At 39.8% G+C, this 26518-nt stretch overlaps 1 protein-coding gene across 1 annotated transcript in view; it reads right to left on the bottom strand.

Annotated features, from left to right (window-relative positions):
* The window catches only part of wwox (WW domain containing oxidoreductase), a 205695-nt gene that overhangs the window by 110495 nt on the left and 68682 nt on the right, over positions 1-26518 (bottom strand). Inside the window, exons 7-8 of the mRNA XM_047391390.1 lie at positions 23222-23407; positions 15828-16092 (exon numbers count right to left, since the gene is read on the bottom strand). Of these exons, the coding sequence (XP_047247346.1) occupies positions 15828-16092; positions 23222-23407 (451 nt within the window). The remainder of the gene's footprint in view (positions 1-15827; positions 16093-23221; positions 23408-26518) is intronic.

Here is a 26518-nt window from a genome sequence, read left to right on the forward strand (position 1 = left end):
GTCCCGTCATGGTGCGGGGTTGGGGGTCCTGTTGTGGGTGTGGTGCTCGGTGGGGTCTGCCCTGTTGAGCCAGTGGGCGGGGGTGGCGTTGTGCGTGGCCCTTGCCTTGCTGTTGCAGCGTGCTGTGTGGTGGGGGAGCGGGGTGCGACGGGGGTTCTTAGAGCGGGGCTGTGTGTGGAGCTTGCGCTGTGTGGGTGTGGCTTCATCGGCTTCTCAGCCATGGAGTTCACCTTTGGGGGTGTGCCCCTGTGGGTGGAGGGGATTCGTGGCGTCTGGGTTCGGGGGGATGTGTTCGATATCGGTGTCCTTGTTGGGGGTGGCCCTGTGGGGAGGTTCTTGTTGGCCCCCATATTATGGGGGGCCTATTTCCTCCCCGGCACACTATCTGCCAGTGGTTGGAGTCTCTGCCCGCTGGTGTACTTGTGGTTTTCTGTGTCCGGGGCCGGGTGCTTTGGTGTGTGCTGGCTCACTCCCGGTGGCTGCTTACCGGGGCCTGGCCCCCTGGGCTCTGTCGGGCCTCTGCTTGGGGGGTGTGTCCCGGGGTCTTGGGCCTCTGGGTCCATGGCTGGATCTGCTCGGGCATGGACGGCTGCCCGTGGGGCCTGTGGGCTCGTCGCTGCGGCTCCCTGGGGCTTCTGTCCCTGGGGCTTCTGGGGTGGTTCCCCTGGGACTCTCCACTGCTCTTCTCTGGGGGGGTTGTGGTAGTCCCAGTGGTGGTTCTCCTGGGGTTCCTGTGCTTTCGGGGGCCTTTGGATATCTGTGGCTCGGATCTCCTCAGTGTCCGTCCGGGACCATGGGACAGGTCTGTGGGTCCTCACACTCACTATTGCATATTTTTGTGGAGAAACCTTGTATACAAAAGCGCGTCCACACTCATACTCACAGGTGTTAAGCTTCAGGGGTAGACAGATACACATATGTTCTATATTGGGCTGCACCTCTCACTAAGTACATTTTACATTCATAATTACCATGTACTATTTTGTTAAAAAATAAATAAATAAATAAAAAACAGCTGCGGGTATATAAGCAAGCAGGGTGTAATCTTGTATTCTCTTCATCCTTCTTTTTCTCCTCCACTCTTTCCTCCTTTTCTCCCCTTTTTCCCCATCTCTCTTTTTTGAGCTTCTTTTTTCCTTTTAATTTCAGTATCCGTGTCCGTAACAATTGAAATATTCCCAAAGAAGTTTATAATAAAGTTTCTTTTATAAATATCAAGCAGAGCTTTAAAGCATTAGCTGTGATGCTCCGCTTGTGAAAGTAAATCTGTTGGGCAATTTCTTGGCACTGACCTTTCTGCTGCGTTCCTTGGTCTTCATGATGCCGTTTCATTTCTAATGTTCTCCAACAAACCTCTGAGGCCATCACTGAACACCTTAATTTATGCTCGGATTAAATTACACACAGGCGGGCTTCATTACTTAGGTGACTTCTGAAGAACACATCTTTTAGAGGTATCAAATTTAAAGGAGCTGTATACATATGCACCTTAGTTTTTTAATTATGCACTATTTTGTGCTGGTCTATGACAATAAATTCCAATAAAACACAATGAAGTTTATGGTTGTTATGTGACAAAATGCAGGACTCTATATCTCCTCATGAATGATCTGGAGCAAAAATATGAAACCTGAACAAACTTCTTTCCAAAAGCACTCTAATTCAAATCCATCTCAATGACAATGTCAGCAGTGCATATCAAATCTGTCACTGCTGTGTTGAGATGGATGTGGGAGGACAGGAATATGAAAGAAAATAATACAATTACAGTCTGTCTCGAGCACCAAGTTCCCATCGATCCTTTCACTCTCTTTTCCAATACACTATGGACTTAACGTGGACTTATTCTTTCTTAAGCACAACTGGAGCCACTCCTTCCTGCTGGGGAGCAACGCTTACACAATGCTTCAAAAGAACATTTTGTTTATATGTTCAATACCAGAAACATCAATAAAATTATCCATTCATTAATTTCCTCTTCAATACAAATTTAATGCAGAGCCACGGAGTAGCCAGCTCATGTCCAATAAGGACATCTATCCCCGATCTCTCAGCCCAGTGCCTCCAGTTGCACACGCACGTCAATAGGACTCTCCCTAAAACAGCTATTCCTCACAGAGTGACTCAATACTGTGGAGAGATGGGAATTAAAGAAAAGAGAAAATAAGACGGATGGGAGTGGACGGGAAGGTAGACTTATTATATCTTAAAAACAACTGCCAAAGTGAGATTTTTCAGAACCAACAAGGGGAGGTTTTCTGTTCTAGTTTACAATGAAACAAACACAGCCATGAAAAATTATTCATTACCCTTGAACTCTTTCACATTTGTCAATTGCATTGTTTTTAATGGTATTTTCTATGATGTATTAAAAATATAGTGCATAATTGTGAAGTTGAAGTAAAATAATGCATTGGTTAGAATCTTGTTTATAAATAAAAATCTTAGCGTGCATTTGTATTCAGCTCTCCTGAATCAATACTTGGTAAAGACATCTATTGCTGAGGTTGCAGCTCCAAGTTGTTTGGGGAAAGTCTCTACGGTTTTGGACATCTAGAGACTGAAATGTCTGTCCATTTCTTTAAAAATTGCTCAGCCACGGAGTCAAAATAATTTTTGAAGAATCAGTTCTCAATACTCTGCACAAATTCAAGATTGGCTTTAGGTCTGGCATTTGCCTTGCCATTCTGACTTGTGTGCGTTAGGGCCTGTTCTCGTTCTTTATCCCCAGGAAAGTCCGTGGGACAGAACCAAACTGAGAATACGAGATGCTGCTGTGGTTACGCAGACACCAAGCAAGGTTTAAAAAGTTGTAGGTCTGCAGTATGTGGTGAGCATGGCTAATAATTGTCCTGCCAACAGATTCTTCCACTGGACCTGAACTGTGGATGTCTGCAGCAAGTAGCTTCTTGTGGTCTTGAGGTGATCCAAGCTATCCAAAGGTCTATCAAGGATTTTCCTTGGACTTTGGCTGCTTTGTCATTTTCTACCCATAGCCTGCAGCTGACCTAGACATCATTATGTGCAGTGCTTTAATAAAAAAGTGGAGGCAAAAAGAAGATGTGTTATCCCTGAAAAAGATTAAGAGTATTTGAAAATCATGTCTTTAAAAGAAAACTCCAAAGAATAACTTGCAAAGGCCTTCAGAAAACCATAGGAAATTGTGATTCAGACCACTGTAAAAAATGTATATGAAAATGTAGCCTTCTTAGAAGAACAGTACAGAACTGATCTATAAAATTATAGCTCACTTTTGGTCAGTTGCACACAGGAAGCATTTTCAGGCAGTAGAACCCAGAACTTGAATGTTCAGAGATTGTTCTTTGTTGAAATTATTTCAGCCATTAAGATGATGTGTATCCTCTTTAACAATGCCATATTAGTAACCAAGTTCATTTTAACTTTGTTAAATCAAAATCAGTAAAATTTTTTGAAGGGTTTGTAGGTATGTTGGACTTCTTAAAGTTATCACTGTAAAACAATTAGAGATTATTGTTTTATTGCTCAGTCAGTTATTTTTTCATTTCTCTTTGACATATGTGATTTTTAATATGGGCTGCACGGTGGCGCAGTTGGTAGCACTGTTGCCTTGCAGCAAGAAGGTCCTGGGTTCGATTCCCGGCCTGGGGTCTTTCTGCATGGAGTTTGCATGTTCTCCCTGTGCATGCATGGGTTCTCACCAGGTACTCCGGCTTCCTCCCACAGTCCAAAGACATGCCTGTTAGGTTAATTGGTCACTCTAAATTGACCTTAGGTGTATGAATGAGTGTGTGCATGGTTGTTTGTGTGTTGCCCTGCGATGGACTGGCGATCTGTCCAGGGTGTACCCCGCCTCTCGCCCATAGACTGCTGGAGATAGGCACCAGCTCCCCCGCGACCCACTATGGAATAAGCGGTAGAAAATGACTGACTGACTGATTGTTTTATTGCTTTAAATCACTGCTTTGTTATCCCAGTCCCACTCTTCTTCCTCCTGCATTTTTACTTTAAACATTTCTGGTAACAAAACTACAGCATACGATTTTTACCTTTTTATGATAAAAATGAACCTTTAGACTGTCAAAAGTAAGAGGGATACAGAAATACTAATGGTAATAAACAATAGGAAACGAAAAAAGGAGTAATGAAGAAAATGACGTAACATTATGCTAAAGTTTAAAACTCAAGAAGGTTTAAAAAGTAGCTGTTTATGAGCTGGAGGTATAATATTTGTTTTATCTCTCGTTCACTGGGACAACTTTGAGAAGAAGAAATTACTAGGCAGGAGCAACAGCGCCACACTCTAAGATCCAATCTATAGCTTTCTGTTGCATGAGATTAGGAAATGTTTGAAAACAATATTAGTATCGAATGCGATACAGGTATGGAACCCAGCTGAACTGCTGCCTGCAGAAACAATATGATACACATCAGACGGAGCTGTGAGCTGCATCTGTATGTGTTTATCGCGTAAGAGCTGGCGAGATGACACAGGAGCCAGAGTTTGCCGGTCAAGTAGAGTCAAACCAGGTAGACGATTGGATGATCAGGTCTGAGTGTAATGACTAATCAATGGTTGAATGCATTAGCCTAATCTAATGGGCCAGGTGGGAGAGGACAATGCTAGATGTATGGAACACATGATTGAGCACAACACACAACAGCGATGCAATCAATAACACATGGAGTGGTCTGACCCCCTTGGGGGGGAGGGGGAGTCCCCACTTCTTTTCAGGCATTTAGGCGATGCCCTGTGAATATGTGTGTGGGTGTAAATATGTATGCATGGTTGCTTAGTGGAGAACAGAAAAGGAACCAAGCTGTATTAGTCTGATTGATTAGATTATGAAATGAAATGGGGAAAATCAACCCCTTTAGATTCAGGCAAGCACCCTACCACACCTCAGGGAGCAGATACTGTTGGAATGAGTTGTACGAGTTATGTTAAGGTCTAGAGTGAAGAGAAAACAGAGATAACAACGATAAATAAAAAAAATCAGTCTATTTACACAATCGCAGAAAGAAAAGGTGAAACCTTCATCATATTTAGACTTCTCCCAAGAAGGACTTGCTCCTGGGAGTTACTTGACCTCCCTCATTGCTGGTGATTAGTTTTATGTGAACCCGTTTGTAAGTTTACAGTTTTTGAGGTGACTAAAATGTGTGTGTGTGTGTGGAGGGGGGGTGGCTGATCAATTAACAAGGATCAAACTAAGAAGATATTGATGGCATAAAGTAACAGAAGAGAGATGACAAGTTAGGGACAAGAGCCAGTCAGAGCAGAGGACAGGCAGGGGTCAATACTTGAAGCATACTCTGCTGACACTGCATTCCTCAACACAAACACTCAAATACATGTATATACACCACACACACATTTACATGCTAATGTACACAAAATACAGAGATTTATCAGTCAAATCACTCAACCAAAGTCAATAACTCAAGAAGTCATTGTAGGGAAAAATATCCAAATATTGTATATAAAAGAAAGTCATGCATTTAAACTAGGGATGTACTAATACTTTTCCAATTAACTGTCCCAATCAAAGCATTTTTTTTATCTTTATTTTTACTTCATTGAAACTAATAGTGATACAGGTAAACAAAAACATTAATAAAATTTTTTTTCAATTAAATCAGATTTTTCAGACATAAAACAAAGAAAGCAAACAAAATCAGTATTCTAAAAAAACAATAATGTTAACTGCATGCCCCAATCAACAAGATATATCAAAACAAAGAGTAAATATGCTAACAGTAGCCTTGTACTTCTACTAACTTATCTGCATGAAAACATGATCAACAGGCTGGGGCTGGCTTAAGAAATGGAACTTAGCTTTGCAAAGGTTTTGGTTAATCACAGTTAATTCATGATTGAAATCATCATTTTAAAACTGCATTTTTAATTTACTTAGGTTATCTTTAGCTGATGTAATCAAATTTATTGATATAGTGAAATTTGCTCGCATGAAAACCAAGAAAATTCAACTATAATGTGTTTGGTTGCCTAATTGGAGATGCAATCACATTGTGTTTCAAATTCGTCCCTCTGATTACCTCTGCAACTTTGCCGAAAAAAAAAGAAAGGACAAACACAATGAGGGATTTTTGGGGTTTATCAGTAACCAATCGGGAAGTGGATGGTGCCATTTTATCCACAATGCCATTAGACTGCGCAAACAACATTAACTTCATAATGACTAGTTAATGGAAAACCCTTGTCTGTTGCCCTTTTAATTAGTTGATCAAGAGGAATTAAATTAGAAAATTTAATGATAAATGATTAATCAATTGTTCAAAGATAAATCAAAGAGAGTTCAGGCATAGATTTCTGGACGGTAAAACAAAATGAAGACATCCATGTGGTCTTGCAGTAAACACCATACTTTTTTAATACCTACTTGTTTAATTATCTGATCAATAAATTAATCAAAGTTAGTTAAATCAAACAGAAACAAATAGAACTGCAGCAGTCTGTACCCAACTGTCTTGTGACAGTTATATTCCATGGTAATTTTGCTGTATGCTTGTGATTGCATGTGTGTGTGGGTTTCTGGTAAAAGACAGGCCTGGGATAGGGGCCTCTCCATCTTTGAAATGAATTAGTGTGTTGCGCCTTATTGAGTGAGGCTCAGTGTTTAAGTGAAACTGATGAGAGATGTGTGTGCAACAGCGACTGGGCTATAAGTATGTGGCTGAGGTCACAGGTTAATCCTTATTGATTCGCTCCGCCGTCTCCATACAGCCGCGCAGGACGACAGGAGAGGAGAGGAGCGGCCCGCATCTCCGGCTATCTGGCTAGAACAAACGTGGGACAAAAATCACTGTTGCATTCATGCACACACACACACATCCTATGTTAGTGGATGTTGAAGGGGGGACAGACAAGAAAATTGAGCATCATCTAATCTACAAATAGGTGGTTAAAAAGCCTCTCCTTAGACAGACTGCACATCGTGACCTTATCAACATCACTGAGAGATATGATCATGTTTATACCATCAAGAGCACTTGTTCTCATTATAAAAATCTATAGACAAGGGCAGGCATGTATTTCTAGAAAACTGATTTAACTTAAAAAAAAAAAAAAAAAAGATATGCACGTACATGTATCATTTAAACGCTACCCACAAATCTAGAAATCACAGCAACCACTGACAGACCATGAGGAAAAACCCAAATAATACCTAAGCCAAGCTGTATTTATTAACAATCTCATCCCACAGGAGGACAGGTGAAATATTATATTAATATGAACAACTATTAACCCACCCCCCTCCTCCTCCTACTTTCCCCCAACTCTTACCCCATCACTTCTCCTCTCTATCGCCCCCCACCTCCTACCCCCTGTCTTTCTGCCTCTAATCCTATCATGCGGGCAATAAGTGTATGCACCATGAGCACATTTAATTTCTGCGGTTGGTTTTCAGCGAGCCCAGAGGTGAGCCTTAATAAGGATCAATGGCACTTTATCTGGGACAGCACCCACTTCACAGCATGCAAATTACACAGCAACCCTTAAAAAAAGAAATGGATTTAATTAAAAAATGTAGAACCACGGGCTCTGGAAATTCAATTAAAGGATTTATGCAAAGGTTGGCTAGCTTTTTGTGTTGCAGTTCCTGCTTATATAATGAGCTTTTCATATTAAAAATCAATAGGTAATCTGGGCTAGGAGATCGGGTGCTTATGTACATTTTTGAAATCAATTTGAAAAATAGTCCATCAGCTCTGTGTCACAACAAAGAGAGGAGGGGTTGTTGCGTGTGTGATAGTGTGTGTGTCTGTGCATCAAATTGTGAGGGTCAGTGGTAAGAAAGCGGAGCTGCTAGGCAAGTGACATCAAGGTGATAGGTTGCATATTTCTCCCCTTGGAGGATACAGAAGCTCTAAAGAAAGAGTACAGGGTAAGTGGGAAAGGATGTTTCTCTGGTCAGGTCAGTTTTTGGTTCTTTGGTCTGATCTGATCCCTTCCATTAGAGAAGCGGCACTTTGGCAGAGAGGGTCTGGGTGGTTCTGGCCTGTGGCTCTAGGGTAATTTAGGCGAACCCCAACTCAGACTCAGTCCAGACTAAGACATTGCCTGTTGGGGAGACGTCTTAATAGCCTCCCAGAGGCGCTCAGAAAATGTGGAACATGAGGCTTTAAATCTTTTATTTTTTCTTTACAGTACTTAAATTGTGACAGAAAGGTACAGGTGCATCACAATGAATTAGAACATTGTCAGAAAGTTTACTTATTTCACTAATTCAGTTCATAATGTGGAGTTTATTATGTTTGTTCATGTTGATGATTGTGGTTTACAGATAATAAAAACCCCAAATCCAATTTTTTCAGAATAATAGAATAATATACCTATAGAAATTGATTTTTAATACAGAAATGTTATAATATGACCATGTTGTGACCTACACAACCATAGACAGCTGACTTGACAATTATCCAGCAGTCATTGACATCCTTCACAAGATTTGTTTTATTTTAGTACATACACAACTATGGAAAAGGTATTTTACTCTGCTGTCCACAGAGTGCTGCATCTAGCCATACTAATGGAAAATTGAGTGAAAGGAAAAAGTCTGATAGTAAAAGATATATAAGCAACAAGAATAACCACACTCTTGAGGGAATTGTAAAGCACAGCCCATTGAAAAGGGGGGATTCACAAGGCATGACCTGCAGCTGAAAACAGAGCTCCAAAAGCCACCACACACATCCAGGACATGAGTTACAGCTGTCACATTCCTTATATTAAACTATGCCTGAACAACAGACAATGTAAAGAGAATCCTTCATCCATCCGACTAGTAAAATCCTCAGAGATCCAAAGTCCTCTTTTCAGTGGAAAGCAAATTTTGCATTTCATTTGAAAATCAAGGTCCCAGAGTCTGGAGGAAGAGTCAAGAGGCGCAGAAGCTTCCAAGAAGGTGTGGATTATTCCCAAGAGGAAGACGAGAGACACCAATCCCAGCAATGCAGATGACTCGAAGGTTGCTAGGATCCTATTACACCTCAGCAGAGCCACAGGGTGACTGCTCCATGTCACAGAGCATTGGTGCAGTAATCATGCAAAAGGAGCCCTGACCATGTATTGAGTGCCTACACTGTACAGTGCATAGACATATTGTTTAGTAGGCTGAGATTTTGTATTAACTCTTTTTTTTGTTGGTTTAATGAAATACTTGAATTTCATAAGAAGCTGATTTGTAGGTTTGCATAGGTTTTAAGCCATTATCATCAAAATTGACTAAACTTAATGCTTGAAATATATTATACTGTGCTTGATGAGTTTCACTTTTTAAACAAAAATACTGAAATATAATTTTAATGATATTCTAATTTACTGAGCAGTATGTCAGGGTGGGGTGCAACATAGATTTTGCAGTAACTAGCAGCAGATGAAAACAAACTTTGGAAGAAAAAAAGTTTGTTAAAAAAATTACTGTTTCCCTCTTCGACGTCACCCATTTTCAGCACGAATATTGTTCGTCCTCCTTCACACTCATGTTGTATTACTGCACGCAAGCATGAGGGATGAATGACTGACTGCATACAGTAGCGGACTGTCAGCATTTGATTGGTTCTTTATTGATCTAGACACGCTTTCCATCACATCAACTCATCCACAATAAACCATTTACACAGTTTCCCTGTGCAATGGACCAAATAACCAGGCCTCAGGCCATCTTTGCTCACCCACTCCATGTGTGTGTGTGTGTGTGTGTGTGTGTGTGTGTGTGTGTGTGAGTGTGTGTTTGTGGCTCTATGTGTGTTTTCTTAATGAAATGGTATCTTTGTACACAATAATCCTGGTAACAGGATTGGGTAGGAACACATATGTCAATACAGCCAAATAGGATCATATGTGTGTATATACATATATATATATATATATATATATATATATATATATATAGATATATACATATATACATATACACACAGCAGGAAATTTCTGGTAGGAATATCTCATCAATACCATAACACTGCTGAAAAGTGATTCAAAACGTGGAAATCAGAGAAGATCGCTCTGTGTGCGATTATGAAGTAATCCATCTCCACAACTGATGAGAAGCCAGTGCTGTGTTTCCAGTCAGGCTGGAGCTGACCCCCTCCTGTGTAGCTCCTAATCATCCAAGAGGACTCTATTACAACAGCCTGGCAGCTCATCTAACCCTGCAGAGAGGAAACGGAGGGGTGGTGGGAGAATGGGACCTCTGCTCCTCTTTGTTTCCACATGGCTGAGCAGAGCAAGCATACTTACACCCAGGGAACCGGGTTGTACACCAGACAGAGGATAGAGCATCTAACCTTATGTCTGTCTGCAGGAGAGATACCAATACTGAAGCGCTTTATAACACGTCTGTTATACAGTATGTTAATGCTGATGTCTCATTCGCAGGAGCCGTCTGAGGGTTTAACCCCTGAGGTGCAGGACTGAGCCCCTGATCACAGCCAGAAATGCTCAGTGGTAAATCCCACATCTCCGACCCAATTCACTGTTTCTCTAAGGCAGCCATGTCTGCTGGTGGCTGGTCAAAAGTTCAGCCCGTGCATATGTAAAAAGGTGGCTGGGTGCCCGAGGCAGGATCCTGGGTGAAATAATCACACTAAAACACTGGGAAGCATGGGGACAAGGCAAGAGAGCGCTGATGAAACCAGCCCCTTGGGGACTGACGGAGCTTCTCAGGTGTGTCCCCACAAATCCTTCCAGTCTCTCTCTCTTTCACTCTGTCTTTCTCTCTCTCTCTCGAACCATTATAACTGCATGATGAGATACTGAAGGCACTGCCCACGCACATCTTCATGCTGCTCAGCATTATCGCGCCTATAGTTAAAGTATAGATTTGATGAGTATGGGCTGAAGCCAGCTGCTCGGAGCCTGAGGGTACCCTGATCTTGAGGGAGCAATCACTCAGTCAACAAAATGTCACGGGGTCAGTGATCCAGCACGACAGCATGGTGACAACCTCACAAAGGTTACAGCCCAACTAATAACTGCAACAGTCACAGAAATTCATTATGTGCTGTTTAAATGTGAGTCAAGACTTGGCGCAAGGTACACAAAATATTCCTGATCTCACACTGCAAGATCAAATGCAGTACTGTGGAAAATGATTCCTAATTGATGATTTTGTTTTTACATTTTATCATGTTACAATTACAAACTTTAATAGAATTCATAGAGATTTAATGTGATGGAAAAGATAATTGGAAGTGGAATAAACATGATAGTGTTTTTATTATTTTTTACATAAAGAAAATAAAATAAGTGCAGCTTAAGAAAAGGTTATTTTTTCATTTCTCTTTGACATATGTGATTTTTAATATGGGCTGCACGGTGGCGCAATTGGTAGCACTGTTGTCTTGCAGCAAGAAGGTCCTGGGTTCGATTCCCAGCCAGGGATCTTTCTGCATGGAGTTTGCATGTTCTCCCCGTGCATGCGTGGGTTCTCACCGGGTACTCCGGCTTCCTCCCACAGTCCAAAGACATTCCAGTTAGGTTAATTGGTCAATCTAAATTGCCCTTAGGTGTATGAATGAGTGTGTGTATGGTTGTATGTGTGTTGCCCTGCGATGGACTGGCAACCTGTCCAGGGTGTACTCTGCCTCTCGCCCATAGACTGCTGGAGATAGGCACCAGCTCCCCCGCGACACACTATGGAATAAGCGGTAGAAAATGACTGACTGACAACAAAAATGTGTTTCCAGTTCTGTTTCCTGATGAGAAAATCAAATTACACAAACCTGCACTGACCCTGTACTGTTAAACATGGTAGTGGCAGCATTATGCTGTGGGGATGCTTTTCTTCAACAGGGACATGAAATGGCTGATCAAAGATAAAGGGAAAAAGGACGGAGCTAAATACAGAGTGTTACTAGAAGAAAAAATGATAGAGATGCACATTGAGTACTACTTTGTGTTGGTTTATCACATAAAAGCACAATAAAATAAATTGAAGTTTGAGATTGTAATGTGAAAAAGACAATGTAAATCAATGAGAATATAATAGCATAGAAATATCCCTTATTGTTCCACAGTGGGGAAATTCAGGTGTGTCATCAGCAATGTAAAATGCATATGGAAGCATATTGGTACTCAAAAATAAAAATAAAATTAAAAAAAGTGTAGACTGTACAGTAAGGAAAAAAATACAACATAAAAACGAAAACAACAGCAATCAGAATCCCAGTGTTATACTGTTTGTTTCAAATCAAAAACTTTTTTCTTCTCACAGGATTTCTGCTCATACGCACCCTACTCCAGGCCAGATCTTTGAAAATACTGATGAACAAAGCAAGCAGCAGATGGAAAACTCCCACTCTAAACATGCTGAATTAAAGAAAAATAGAAAAGGAAAGAAAAGAAGAAACTGTTAAAGGCCCGGTCTCACAATCTCTGATAAGTAGATCAAGGCACAGGGAGGGGAACATGATGTTAGTGAGAGATAGTTTGGCTGATTAAAATGTCATGGCTCTTTATAGATGCCTTTCTCAACTCAGCAAAATGAAATCAGCTCTTTAGATCATAAGAAGAGTGGGCAGCGCTCTCTGATAATAGATAACTTTCCTTCTCTTAAGAATCCAGAGCACAAATAATATATTTGGTAATATTTGAGCAAAATCAAAAACAATAATGTCAGTTGTTGAAGAGTTTATAAAATAATTAATCTGAAAGGAGAGAACTGGGTAACCATCTCTCATCACCTTTGTTATAATCAAATAAAAATACATAGGACCACTCCTGGTGTTTCATTCATCTCACCACGGCTGTCTTCTTTCATGCATGCCTATCTGTTCGGAGAAGCTAAACTGTATATCTCTCCACCTGTGCTCCTATAAATCAAACCTGTGCTTTAAATGAGAGGCTGGTTATTTGTGCAAGAACACACATGGGGGCTTTGTGATTGTTTTTTGGACTCGACATTCTGCTTATGTTTGCATCCCAGAACAATCTCCACGGATCCCGCAAGCGTACGCAAGCAATTAAAGCGATACCATCTTCATATCCTTGCAACCAATAACTGAAATAATATCACTGTTTTATTAAGCCCTTAATGTGGGGGCAGAAGGAGTGAGGAGTGGGATTTTAAAGAGGATACACTTTCAGGGGCCTTATCAAGCCCAGATTTAAATAAGAGCAAATGTTCGGCTTAAGGGTGCGCCTGTGTATCTGTGTGCGTGAGTCTGTGTGTGGCCTTTATCAGACATGGATTTTAGTTAATCGCTGTGTCAGCACACCCGAATTTAATTACTAGCTCCACCTTTGTCCTGTAATATTTACCAACATCTACACTTCGCTTAATTAACGATACGTAAGAAAAGCCACAGCCCTGTTCTGGAGGGGGAAAAAAAGGCTTTGTTAATTACATATAAATGCACGAATCCAAAATGTCAGCGAACTTCTTTAACAAGTTTGGGAAATCCAAAAATTCACAGAGAATAGATTTTAGGGATGAACCAAGACAGACATACTAGAATAAAGCTAAAGACGGAGGAGTTAAAAAGAGTGATTTACAACAAATATAGTCAAAGAAACGATCAGCTTGGCATTTGGTGCCGAGGAGCGGTTCCTCTCATCTCTCATCCTGTGTCAAAAGGCAGAGAGACGAATGACAGCCCGAGGCCCTGCATCTGTCAAACATGATGGATCAGAACAACGCTCCACTAAAACTCCACCACGCTGCCTTTCAAAACATCACATTTTCACTTCACTGAAAACACCAAACTGATAAAGTATGAAGAACAGCTAATGGAAAGATGTAATTGTCAAACTAAAGAATATATTAGAAGGCTGTGAAGCCTAAAGGGTACAGTGTTGGATAAATCGCAGATCTGGATCTTATAAATCAAACACAAAGTGTTTGACGATGTTAACCTCATACACTTCACATTATGTCTCTCTCATAAAAATATTGTTAAGAAGACTGTCCCAAAAGTTCCCACAAATCATACAGAGCTCGATATGAATATGTGAACATTGTTTGACTAACCTCTGAAGACATTTCAGTATTATTGGAGAAGGAACTCATTTAAAGTATTTGAACTATCAGGTTCAACATTTGTCCACAACCTACTTTATAAATAGGCATGAGTCAATGTAAGACTGTCGCAATATGACAATCTTAAATAAAACACCAAAGTTTTACAGTATCACAGAACCTAAACAAAAATTTTAAACTGAAATCCATTACGTAATCTTATTGATTTTATTTGCAAGGGAAAAGCTACATTTCATGTGCCAAAATAGTACAACATATGGAATATTAAAGCTATAAATAATTAGATATACTATCATACAGGTAAAATGATTGGAGTTAAAGCTATTATGGCAGTGCCCTTGAAAAGTTATGTAAGAAATGCTTGTTACAAAAGGAATTTAAAGTTAGATGTAGCGACTTTTCAGACAATTTTATCAATCTTTACATCTCAGTAAAGCTAACTGTAAAAAAAAAACACTTAACATTTAAACAAAAGGCTCAGGATTGGAAAGTATTGGTATAAGCAGCTATTTAGATTTGGAAATCGGGTTTGGACTCAATTATCCAGGATTAGAGAATCTCTAGTCATTGTTAGTTTGATTTGATTCTCAGACTAATTGAAAGTATAGAATAATCAAGCACTACATTTAGTAGCATTTTTCAGACACATATTCAGCAGAATATCCTTTTTGTCAATCTTCCAATTTAGTTACAAGAGTAAGCTAAAGAAGCTAATGCCAGCGAGGTAATTAGTTGGCTAACTGCTTGTGTAGTCAGCCTGCACACCATTGCTTTACAGACACGATGCTTGCAGCTGGCTAACTGTATTATTAAAACAATATTAACTTTATAATGGTGATTCTTCTTTAGTTTCCATGCCATAATTGTATGCATTATGCAACCTAAAATATTTCCAAATTGCCTGAAATCGCCATTCCTCAGTGTTTGCATTTACTGCACGTCATGCACCATGACTCTAACATGGAACATTTATGTTTATCAGAACACTTTCCTCACATCTTAGTTTGTCCAGGTTGGTTTTCTCCTCAACTGTGCAGCTCTGTGGAAAAACTGTAATCTGTTTGATGCAACTTCAGATAAACAAGAAGTCAAGCACTTGTGCTGTAGTTTCATTTTGGAGAGAATGCTTCGCCTCCTGCAACAGTTTCAGCTCTTTCCCTCAGCAGACAATGACCCTACAAGGAGCGCTTGACCCAAAAACAAAACACCCAGAAGCACAGGGGTCCAATAACTGCAACAACCATCCAACTGAAGTGTCAATTTTCTGAGGGGGATCTAGTTTTACAGCTGCTTCTAAATTAAAGTTGTAATCTGATGAAATAAAAAAAACAGGTCCCTCTGGCATGGCAACTAGCAACTTCTCCGTGTCTCCAAAAAAACATGCTTTATGACATTATGTGTTCAATGTGTCTTTGCGTTCAACTAGTTCTTACAAAGCAAAACAGCAAATCTGAAAAGAACTGATAAATGGCTCCCCAGGTGGGCATGTATTGACATTTAAACAAATTTGTCAAACAAGATTTGATATTAGGAACCAGAAAGCATAAACTGTGGAATACATTTACTGTTGCCTTAATGTTGTAGTTCATTAGATGTAGTATCACCTAAGAGGGAAAAACCTAAATAACAGCGAGAAGAGAAAGTGGAAAACACACTACAGAACGGACTTATTTTGCATCCGGTTCCTGTTCTTTCCCCCCCAGAGTGTGCCAGAACAAAAAACATGCTCAGTCAGACCTGCATCAGTGTCCAAGAACATAAAACTAATAAGACTGCAGTGCAATGAGCAGGCGTTTGAGCAGACGCTTGGTGATCAAACACTTTTTTCGGTTGCTTTCTTACCATAGACTTGGTGAATGGTCTGGCCAGAGTAAACAAAAAGGTCATCAGCCACCAGCTCTTATGAATGGAGGTGTACATCATGTTCCCAGGATGCACTGCGTTGGAAGTGACACCATAAGGCGAAAGACGCCGGTGAAGCTCGTTGCTGAAGAGGATGTTGCAGAGTTTGGCGCGGTTGTAGGCCAGCATGGACCAGTACTCCTTCTTCGGTGGAGAGAGCAAGGCCAGATCCACCTTTCCACATGAGTCTAACAGGTCCGTGAACCTGAAAGACAGTTCACAGGAGGTGCGTAAGTGAGTCTGTGAAGGTTTTTTGATGGCAGATGTGAGGCACTGGCTGCATACAAATCAAAGACATGACATGATGTTCTTTAATTGCCAGCGACAGAGCTGTTAAACTCCAGATGTTTGACAAGGCTCCTTAAACATTACACTACTCGTGTTATTATGCACCGCATCACAATACTTGAGGACAAAAAAACTACACTGTGTGCGTGCGTGCGTGCGTGCGTGCGTGCGTGCGTTCGTGCGTGTGTGTGTGTGTGTGTGTGTGTGTGTGTGTGCGTTTGAGAGAGAGCGAGAGGAGCTCGGCTCTAAACCAGAGAAACACACTCTACATATTAATCCAGTCATTAGAAAACAACCAATCAAAATGTCATCTGGTTTCCTTGTTGTGATTTTACAAGCTCGCTGCCTCTGGTTTACTGTCGCCGTCCGCAACATCCTTGCTTGGCTAAATTACAACATCTGCAGGCTTTTCATTTCATGTGCTGCAACTTCGTAACTACTTTAGCAAGTAGAGGTTGATAAATCAGTCGCCTGAAGATGGACTGTGTGTATTTTTTCTGGTATTTGTTCAGAAAATACACTAAAATTGTCTAAATAGAGCAAAATGAGACAGTTTGTTCCCTTAGCAGATGATCCAAAGACATTAAAGTAACAAACTAAACAAGCTTAAGTGAAAATCATTTAAAGGTTGCATGAAAGTACAATACCATAATTATAAATGGCCATTTCATGAAGAAAACTATCATCCTTTTTTTAACCAGAATAAGGTGAGGCAGGTTTAGAAACATTATAATGTTGTTAAAAAAATTAAATGTTGCCACCCTTGTTTAGTTCCGGTCCAGGGAACACTGAGTAAAGAGGTCTCTGATGGCCTGGGGGTCCGAGATGTTTGATGTTTGATAAGAACATTAAGTGCATTACAGATCAATACAAAGACTTTAAAATCATTTTTTACAAACATGGAGCCACTGCAGTGATTTAAAAAATGGTGCAAAAAGATTACATTTCCTTGTGTTGGTCAGGACTCTTGCTGCAGAATTTTGAATGAGCTGCTGCTGCCTAAATTATTTTTTTAAACAGAACATTAAAGAAACCATTAAATAATCTACTGAAAATAGAAGCACTAGTTTATCTTTTTTTAAATGAACCCATTTAGTATGACATTGTGTTGATGGTTGTAGTAGGCCCAATTAGTAATGTAAATGTTAGGTCTGAGTTTATAATGACACCAAGGTTTTATGCATGTTGTGGCCTTTAGCGTTAATGAGTGTAGCTGAGTGCTGATCTCTAATCCTGCATTGAGTTCTGCCCTTTCTACCTGATGTTGGAAGAAATTATGACTCATCACACACTGATTTATTTAATTGTATTTTAAAATAATTTTTATCTTTAGATTCTTGGGGATTTTAGTGGCTTTTATTTAACAGTAATTTGACAAGAGAAAGAAAGGGGCTGGAGGGAGAAGGGGAACATTTATAACAATTTATAATCATTGCATTGATTCAGTAATGGAAATAGACTCTGGTCATATAGTCAGACATACATACAAAGTTGTAGGTCTTCAGCATACAAATGGTAAGATATGGAGTAGTGCCACAAATTCTTAGCCATCCTTAGCTTCCCAGGTGCTGAAGCTGGTACACAAGCAAAGCTTTTAAATCTACAGCATGTAGATACAGCAGTTGAGCATATAGACATTGAACAAAAGTGCCCTGAGAATTGAGCCTTGAAGAATCCCACATGTATGTTTTGTTCACTCAGATTCATAATTGCTGAATGACAAAAAGTAGATCATGTTTGCCAATGTTTCCAGACTGTTGGGCACAGATATGTCTAGGGAAAGTGCCAATTTATTAAAATAAAAATAATGAGCATTTTCTCAACCAATCTCAACAGTACCAGAAAACCCAACCCACCTTTCCAGTCTTTCAATTAAATATATTATGATAAGCAGCATCAAACGTAGCACTTCTACTCACAAAACGTCTAGAAGTTTTAGAGTCATCAGTGTTAAGATGAGAGTCATTTAAAACTGCCAAGAGAGAGAACCAAGAGGTTCTCTAACTTTAACAGAGCAAAAGGAACCAGCGGTTCCCTGCTCAACATATTCCCCACTGAAATTCTCCTTTCAGATGTTCATAATGAGGCAAAGACCAATGTGCATGAACAATTCAGTCTCATTGGTGCTCATAAGCTCTACACTCAGCAAATTACATAAATACAGTTAGTTTGCTCACACTGACCTCACAAAAACATTGTGCCAAATTTCTTCTGAATACCACAAAAGGCACCAGTGGTAGTTTTGCCACAGTTTGGGAATCATGGAGGTAAACAAAACCTGTATATGGTCAATTGCACAGTAAGCCCCAATATTGAAAACTGATAAACCCACCAACCATTACTTGAATGTCCATCTTTCCCAATCCTGTTTCTTACAGGTCAGTGATTTACCAGCATTCAAGGAGCTTATAAAATACAATATGCTGCCAGGTCAGGGGTCGGACCTATCCATGAGGGGAAGCTAAATGAATAAACGGAAATCCAGTGGAAACTGTAAATAACACAAACACAAAAGGGAGTAACTTCAGTTGATGCAATATAGGTCTGGAATGAGGTGTACAGGAGAGGAGATATGATATGAGATATTGTCTAAATTTGGTCCTTCTTCTGGTCCGTGTCAGTGTGTAACCAACTCCCTCTGGTCCTGCTTAAGCCCACTTTGAAGGAGTTAAACCCCCACGCTGATTGTTGAGAAGAGGAAGGAAGGTGAAGCGAAGCCGAAGGTGTAGCAGAAACAGGAAAGACGTGTTACCATTTAGAAAAGCCACACTTATAGGTCCCCTGAATAAAATGTTTAAAAGCTTTAAATAAAATGATCTTGTACTGCCATAGCATTAGCCCGCACTGAATAATTTTTACAATCCCATCTTTATTCATGGTTGGATTTATTGGACCTTTATGATGCACTCTGCTGTTCAGCTCACACACAGGTAATCAATGCAATTTAGTGCAAAGTCTGGTGGACTTCCTACAGAGTCCACCAGACTTTTACTTAAAATCACCCGGTATTTCAGAGATCAAAATACCATGCATTTTAACAAGATTCCCAGGGTCTCTGGAGAAAGAAACAGGCCCACAGCATCCCACATCCTCCACTGCACTTTATAGTGTACATTATGTGCTTTTCCATAGTTTCATCCTCATGTTTATTATGTCTTAATACTGTCTGACCAACAAGAGTTTATCAAACTCCATGATCGTGTACCATGGAAACCATCTAATGGAATTTTCGGTGACATGGTGACCCCCAGATGTTCTTGACACAGGTTCCTCCAATTTTGCAGAATATATAAAGGCCTCAACTTGTACAGATTTTGCAGGCTCCAACAGCATTTGGGCATCAGATCTTGTCTTTAGTCAAACAAATGCTGAAAATAGTCCCTCATGATGAACTTGTTTGCCAGTAAGTTTTTTTGCATGTTATTTGTTTGCTCCTTTCCTTTCAAGGTTTGTAAAAAGCAAGTCGTTTAAGAGCTGCTGTGTATAATAGATCTGCTAGAATAACTGTATACAGTATGTTTCTCAGATTCTCAAGTCCCCCTGCAGAACTCCAATCAATCACCGCTGGCCCGTCTGACTGACTGAAACCAGAATCAATGCTGAACACAGAAAGAGAGTGACTCTGAAACACATGGCTCAGGGCTCGGTCTCACCAATCACCGCAAGACATCATGCTCGTCTACTGCACAGTTGTGGAGTGGAGTTGTTTAACAATGGGATGCATTTAAAGAACAAAGGATGAGGGAAAAGAAGTGAGAAAGAGAGGGTGAGTCAGGGGGTCAGAAGGAAAGGAGCAGATACTTGATCAAAGAAAATTTAGTCCATCCATCAAGCTGATGATACGTTTGATTCATAGTGACAACATGTTGAAGGAAATGAGTTTCGGTGAGTGAGGCTGTCATGTTTGGGGATACACAGTAAGTCTTATCTGTCAATTCTGTCCTGAAAACTAGCCACTGTGGCGGTTAAAACGGCAAGAGCGGAGCTGAAGGGCTGGAGATTAGCCAGGGTAGTTTTGGGGAGATTGCCGCTTTAACTTTATCTGTGAGACTTTACTGCAGCTTCACTGTGGATGTTGGAAATACAGTAAAATTCAGCAAGGGTGACATTTGTTTTTCTTTTTGACACCTTGAGTAATATTGGAAAATGGATACGCTCAAATTGTGCATTCTATCCCTTTGATTGTCTCTAATCATGATCCTTCTCCATCATGAGGTTCAAAGGTAAGATAGTTTTCTTCCTTCCACCATGCTTTGCCTTTACGCTTTTTCTGATATTTCTACAAGATCGTGTGAATAAATTTGAAACATCCTATATTTTTCTGACAAATGAAACAAGACAACTCATTAGAGTTCCTGAGAGTCTGCTCATTACCCCATCCACAACATTTTTAAACAGGCAATCGGTATCTGAGTCTCTGACTGCTCTCATCTGCGCATACCTGTTATCACCATTATTTTTAGGCATCACATGAGCCGTATCATAAAAGCCATCAGCTACCGTAAAACATCATGAAGCATGCCAACTACTGTTGTTAACATTTCTGGGGTTTGGAACAATTTTAAAACATGAAACAGTTCAGCTGCTACTTTCAAACCCAGATAAGCGAACTGAACAGTTTAGGTATTCCTCAAGGCGGTAGTGAAAACGTTGCATGGCCTAATGCAGTGAGTTCACCCAGCTAACTCTTAAAGTTAGGTGAAGCAACATATTGAGGTGATTCAAATGAGAGGAGATAAAATAAGAACAGCTAACCGAATCTAATACTCTGGGTGACCAACTCATTGGTGCACAATGGTCAAATTCCCCACTTTATCGAAACTGTGCCGTGCTACATATCCAGAAGTTCTGTCGTTCCTTGCAGAGAACATATGGTGCGTTCTCTTTGTACTCAGAAGTCAGATCTCACCAAGCAACCCTCAGTTTTGTATCCGTTGCTCAGATACAGAATGCACTAAAAGTTGCAGGTATAAACTATTTATTATAACTTCTAATTGCTTCTCATGTCACCAGTGGCAAACATAGTGCTGTAAAATATCTTGTAAAATAACTTGTGAATATGCTGCTGTTGTGTTTCAGTGTGTAAAATAGGGTGCAATATATTGTTCACAGCTTTTTTTTTTCTTTTTGCTAACAGCAGTTAGCACCAAAGCAAATAACAAATCTCACAGTTTTCCGACCTGCAGTAAGAATGAACTCAACTCAGGTGTCACATCATTTAAAGCTCTGAACTCAGACTTCTACAACAATTCGAATGTAGCAATGCAGCTGTACCCAGATTTATACAAAAAAAATATTTTCCCACTGTCTGACTTAAAACCAAACTAAACCTTTTCTGTTTAGGTCAGTTAGGATTATCACAAGTATTTCTATTTGCTAAATGCCAGATTAATAAGGCAGAGATTTATTTTTTTAGATTTTGTGTTACTTTGTTCAAATTCGGAGGTTTGCACATGCTAAGATTACCTGCTGTAAAACAATTTGAGAATGTCCAGATAAAGATGTGATTGGTAAGCCTATGATAGGTTAACTAACAACATTTGAGTTAACTGAAGGTATGACTGTGGATGTATTCAAACACACTGCTTCCTTGTGTGACATCATAAAACAATCTAAATAAATCAGGAAAGATATCAGAAAGAGAACTGTGGACCTCCACAAGTCTGATTCATTCTTGGGTACAATTTTCCAGATGTCTGAAGGTACTACATTCATCTATTCAAACAATCAAATACAAAAATCATGGGAATTTCCAGCCATCATTCCATGCAGGTAGGAAAGAGTTTCTGTGATCCAGAAATTAAGTACGCATAAACCCCAGAACAAAAGCAAAAGACCTCAAAGAAAAGAAGTAGCCATTACTCCAAAAGCAACATAAAAAGCTTGAAAATAGTTTGCGGATGCACATGGGAACAAAGACCTTAATGATGGATGTCCTGCGGTCTGTTAAAACTAAAATTGAATTGTTCTTTCAAATACTGAATTAAAAGACTTGAATATGTGTAACGGTCAAAATTTCTTTATTGAGATATTAATATCGTATGTTTTCTAAATAATGACTTCAATAAATGAAAAATAACAGTTCCATTTATCTATTTTTATTTTGACCAATTTTCCCTCAGATTGATGGATGTATGGGTGGAAATATACTTTTTCAGTCTTAAATGCATCAAAGCAAACAGCTCTTTATTTGATGCACTTTTTTAGAGTTAGTAAAAACCAAATAAATGCTACAGACATGATAGTTATTGTGTATATTCTACTAACCTTGTAATTAGTATTACTAACTACAAACGCCATTAAGGAACCTGCAGCATATGTAGCTTAACGTGTGTGTTCTGGTTTTTAGACAGAAAATTAAAATGGACTAGACTCAGAATTAGCATATCAGGTTAAATAAAAATAGGAATCAGTATTGGCAATCAAAAGCCTGATCTGTGCACGTCTACTATTTGAATAAATCAATTAAAATGCACTGATAAAAGGCAGTATGTCTGATTGTAAAACCTAGCTTGCATATTTTGTTTATTTCTCAGCGAATAAACTTTATGGAAGGAAAAATCTGATATTCTGAGAGGTTTTACAATATCAAGACCGTTTTCATGGGATTTCCTAAACAAATGCATAAAATATACATATTGTGTTTTCACAAAGCACCTTTAGCTTTTTGGCACAAAGTAAACACTCAAAATTAAAAAAATAAATCTATTAAATAGTAGTAAATACACTCTGGGGTGAATCTGCAATTCTGTTCTTGATGGTTGTGATCTAAATGATAGCATTTAGATCACAACCATCTAACTTCGGTTCTCAAGGTCCGATATCCCGCATGTTTTAGATGTATTCCTGCTCCAACACAGCTGATTCAAAAGCTTAACTTACCTCCACAGCACATCATCACATTCTGCAGGTCCTGGTAGTGAATCGGTTTGTCAAACCAGAATAAGATGTAAAACATGCAGGTTACCGGCTCTTGATGACTGACTTCCGACACCACTGACTGAGATAAACTGATGCAAAACAAAGCTGTGGATAAGAGTTTTTACCTGTGGGACTCTGAGGACACAACTACAACCCTGGCAGGAGCTGAACGACGCAGGACGTCCTGAAGACACTGCACAAGGAGGAAGTGACCAAGATGGCAAATCTGGAAGGTGGACTCAAGACCGTCTTCTGTCAGACTCCAGGGCTGACTGCACACAGCAGCATTGCACACTAGAATGTGCAAGGGTCTGTGGCAAAGGAACAACAGAAAATAAATTGATGGTATATTTTACAGTAAAAACAAAAAGAGCATAAAGATTAAAAGCAGCAGAAAAATAAATCAGAAAAAGCGGATAAATAAAAAAGTTCAGTATAAAATTAAGGATTATTATAGTATAAGACAGAGTAAGAATTGTAAGACAGTAGAAAGTGGAAACAGAGAGAGGAAATGGTGTCTTTTTCCTGATAAAAGCACATTTTATCAGCAACAACTTTTCAAATGTGTTCCAGTTTGTAATTCATGATAGTAAAAAATATTTCTATGTCGTGGAAATTACATAAAATAAAGGGGAAACTGCAAAAAAAAAGCTCAATAACACGGTGGCAACCCAAGACGGAAGCAGTGATAGAACATTCCCTAGCTTGAATGTAAGTTCATACGATGAAGATGAATATTCTGATTTGTCCAGTGAGGAGGAGGAAGAACTGCTGTTGAAGAGCAATAGCTTGGTGGTCACAACACTAACATAGATGTCAAAACTGTATTCCAAGGACTGCTGGGCTACTCAAACTCTGTAAGTCCATCTGCAGTTAGTTTTCTTACAATAACATTTCGATTATCCCCAAATGTCAGTTCCAACTAATGCTATAACACATGGTGATTGAAAAGGAAATCAGAATAATGATACATAATCTATTGTTCACTGGGCAAATGGAAAACCAGAGGAAAACGTCTTTTTTTTAAGCTGAGAAACTCGTACTCGTACTCGTCGTCTTCCGCTTATCCGGGACCGGGTCGCGGGGGCAGCAGACTCAGCAGAGACGCCCAGACGTCCCTCTCCCCAGACACCTCCTCCAGCTCCTCCAGGGGGAGCCCAAGGCGTTCCCTGGCCAGCCGAGAGACATAGTCCCTCCAGCGTGTCCTGGGCCGTCCCCTGGGCCTCCTCCTGGTGGGACGTGCCTGGAACACCTCCCGAGGAAGGCGTCCAGGAGGCATCCGGTATAGATGCCCGAGCCACCTCAAAGCTGAGAAACTTTATGCTCAAAAACAGCACCTGCAGTCACCTCAGTTGTTTGGGTGGCTACTCTGCTAGAGCTATCTGTTGTCGCTGTTGCATGAACTGTGTTGTTTTCTCCTTCCTCATCCTGTGGTGGTCTCTTCCCTTGATGCCAAGAGAAGGATTATCAACAACATGGTAAAAAGTGTTTTAACCAGAGAAACACCACTCCGATGGGTGGGGGAAAATCTGCTCTTTTGACCTTTTTTCTTTCACAAATCTCACCCACCCTTTCTGTGTAAGTGCTCCCTCCATCCATTTTCTGTGCTAACAATAACCAGCCAAAAATTCCTTAACATATTTTGCTAAAAAGAATTGTTTTTGTCAAGAAAACAATTTATTTTCTGTTTACAACAATATGCAGTCGCAGGCTATGGTTCCAGATGTTCTTATCCATACATGGTAGTGCCTTTCTGTTTTAGACAGGCATGGCTGCAAATACTTTCTGTGTCAGAAAAGTGCAGCTTAAAGTTACTTACCTGCTTTCAAATAAAATAGAAAGGCCAATAGTGGTGTGTTTATTTTATTTTAGACTTTTAGGGTATTAGGGTTCATGGCTGAAACGTGATATTTGCCCTTTAATGTAGATTTTATTGGTCTGCAAAGGAGCATCATCAACAATGATGACATGATAGAGGTTTCTGGGAAGTCTCCCCATGGCTACAAAATTACTGTACATACTGACTCCAGCTGGCTGGGATCCAAGAGCAACAATTAACAGAAATGCAATCTTTGATCATTTAAACACACTTGTAATGGAAGTTAAGTATTCAACACAAGCTTTCCCTCTTTGCATAGCTACCGTGAGAAATCAAATCCACCCGCACCTCGACAAGAACAGGCTGAGCAGATAAAACTAAATCCTATTTGAGGCTATGATATTTAAAGCAGCCTTGGATTTCCGTTAGGAGGGTGATCAGATCCACCTTCTCACGCTGGTCAAGGTAGTGAGAGATCCTTGTAGGTGACAGTGACGCTCCAGTGAGCTCAAAAGGCACAGTAACACAGCCGAACAATCCAAACACACCCCACCAATTTTTAATTTCTTCCATTAGAATTAATTATGAGGCCGAAGGCAATTTGTGTACCCTGTGTTTAAGACTGCCTACTGGATTAATTAAAAACTGGATGCTGGAAAATTAATGTGTGAATTGTTATGCCTTTCTATAATGAGCCATCCCATGCTATTAAATAGTAGTGTACTGTACGATCACCTTCAGGCCTCCGAACACACAAGGTTCATTAAAGTGCACAAACCTAGGCACGAGTCAACTCACAGAATGCGTCAATGTCAGCACATATTGAAAACACCAGCAGTGGAACATTTAGGCTTTTACAAAAAATATAACAGGGCAAAGAAGTCTGGCTAAATAGTTTTGAGGAAAAACACAAATAGAAAAGTATTCACACCAAATGAAATTTTCAATATTTTGTTACATTACAACCACACGGTTTGCCATATTTTATTTGGATTTAATGTGATAGATCCACACAAAGTAGGTCATGACTGTAAGGAGGGAGAAAAATGATACATGGTTTTAAAACTATTTTTCAAATAAAATGTATAAAAGTGTGGCAGCCATTATTAATCAGCTCCACTGAGCCTATAATTATTGGAACCACTATGGGCTGCAGTTACGGCTACAGATAAGTCAACTTAGCACTTCTAAATACTGAACTTTTTGCCCATTCTTTTTTGCAAAATAAGTTACAATCGGTCTATCAGTTTATTAGGTCTTAGCAGAGATTGTCAACTGGATCTAGATTAGGACTTTGATTGGGCCATTCCGACACATGAAAATGCTTTGATCTAAACCAGGGATCTTTAACCTGTGGCTCCCGAGCCGCAAGTATCTCTTCGGACCGTCCACATTGGCCAAACAATGGCATAACTGGCATAACTGTGGCCAATGATAATGAACCAACTAATGTTTTTAAATATAGATATAATAACAAAAGCAGCTTTTAGCAGTTCTTAACTTTTTCACTTGACATTCCGTAGAGGAAATGTATCCCTCTTCTTTTTGCAAAAGAATAAAATTTTTCTTTATTTCAAAACCTACGAGGGGAAATAAAATGGTG

The sequence above is a fragment of the Girardinichthys multiradiatus genome, chromosome 2 (assembly GCF_021462225.1).
Source record: "Girardinichthys multiradiatus isolate DD_20200921_A chromosome 2, DD_fGirMul_XY1, whole genome shotgun sequence".
Lineage (NCBI taxonomy): Eukaryota > Metazoa > Chordata > Actinopteri > Cyprinodontiformes > Goodeidae > Girardinichthys > Girardinichthys multiradiatus.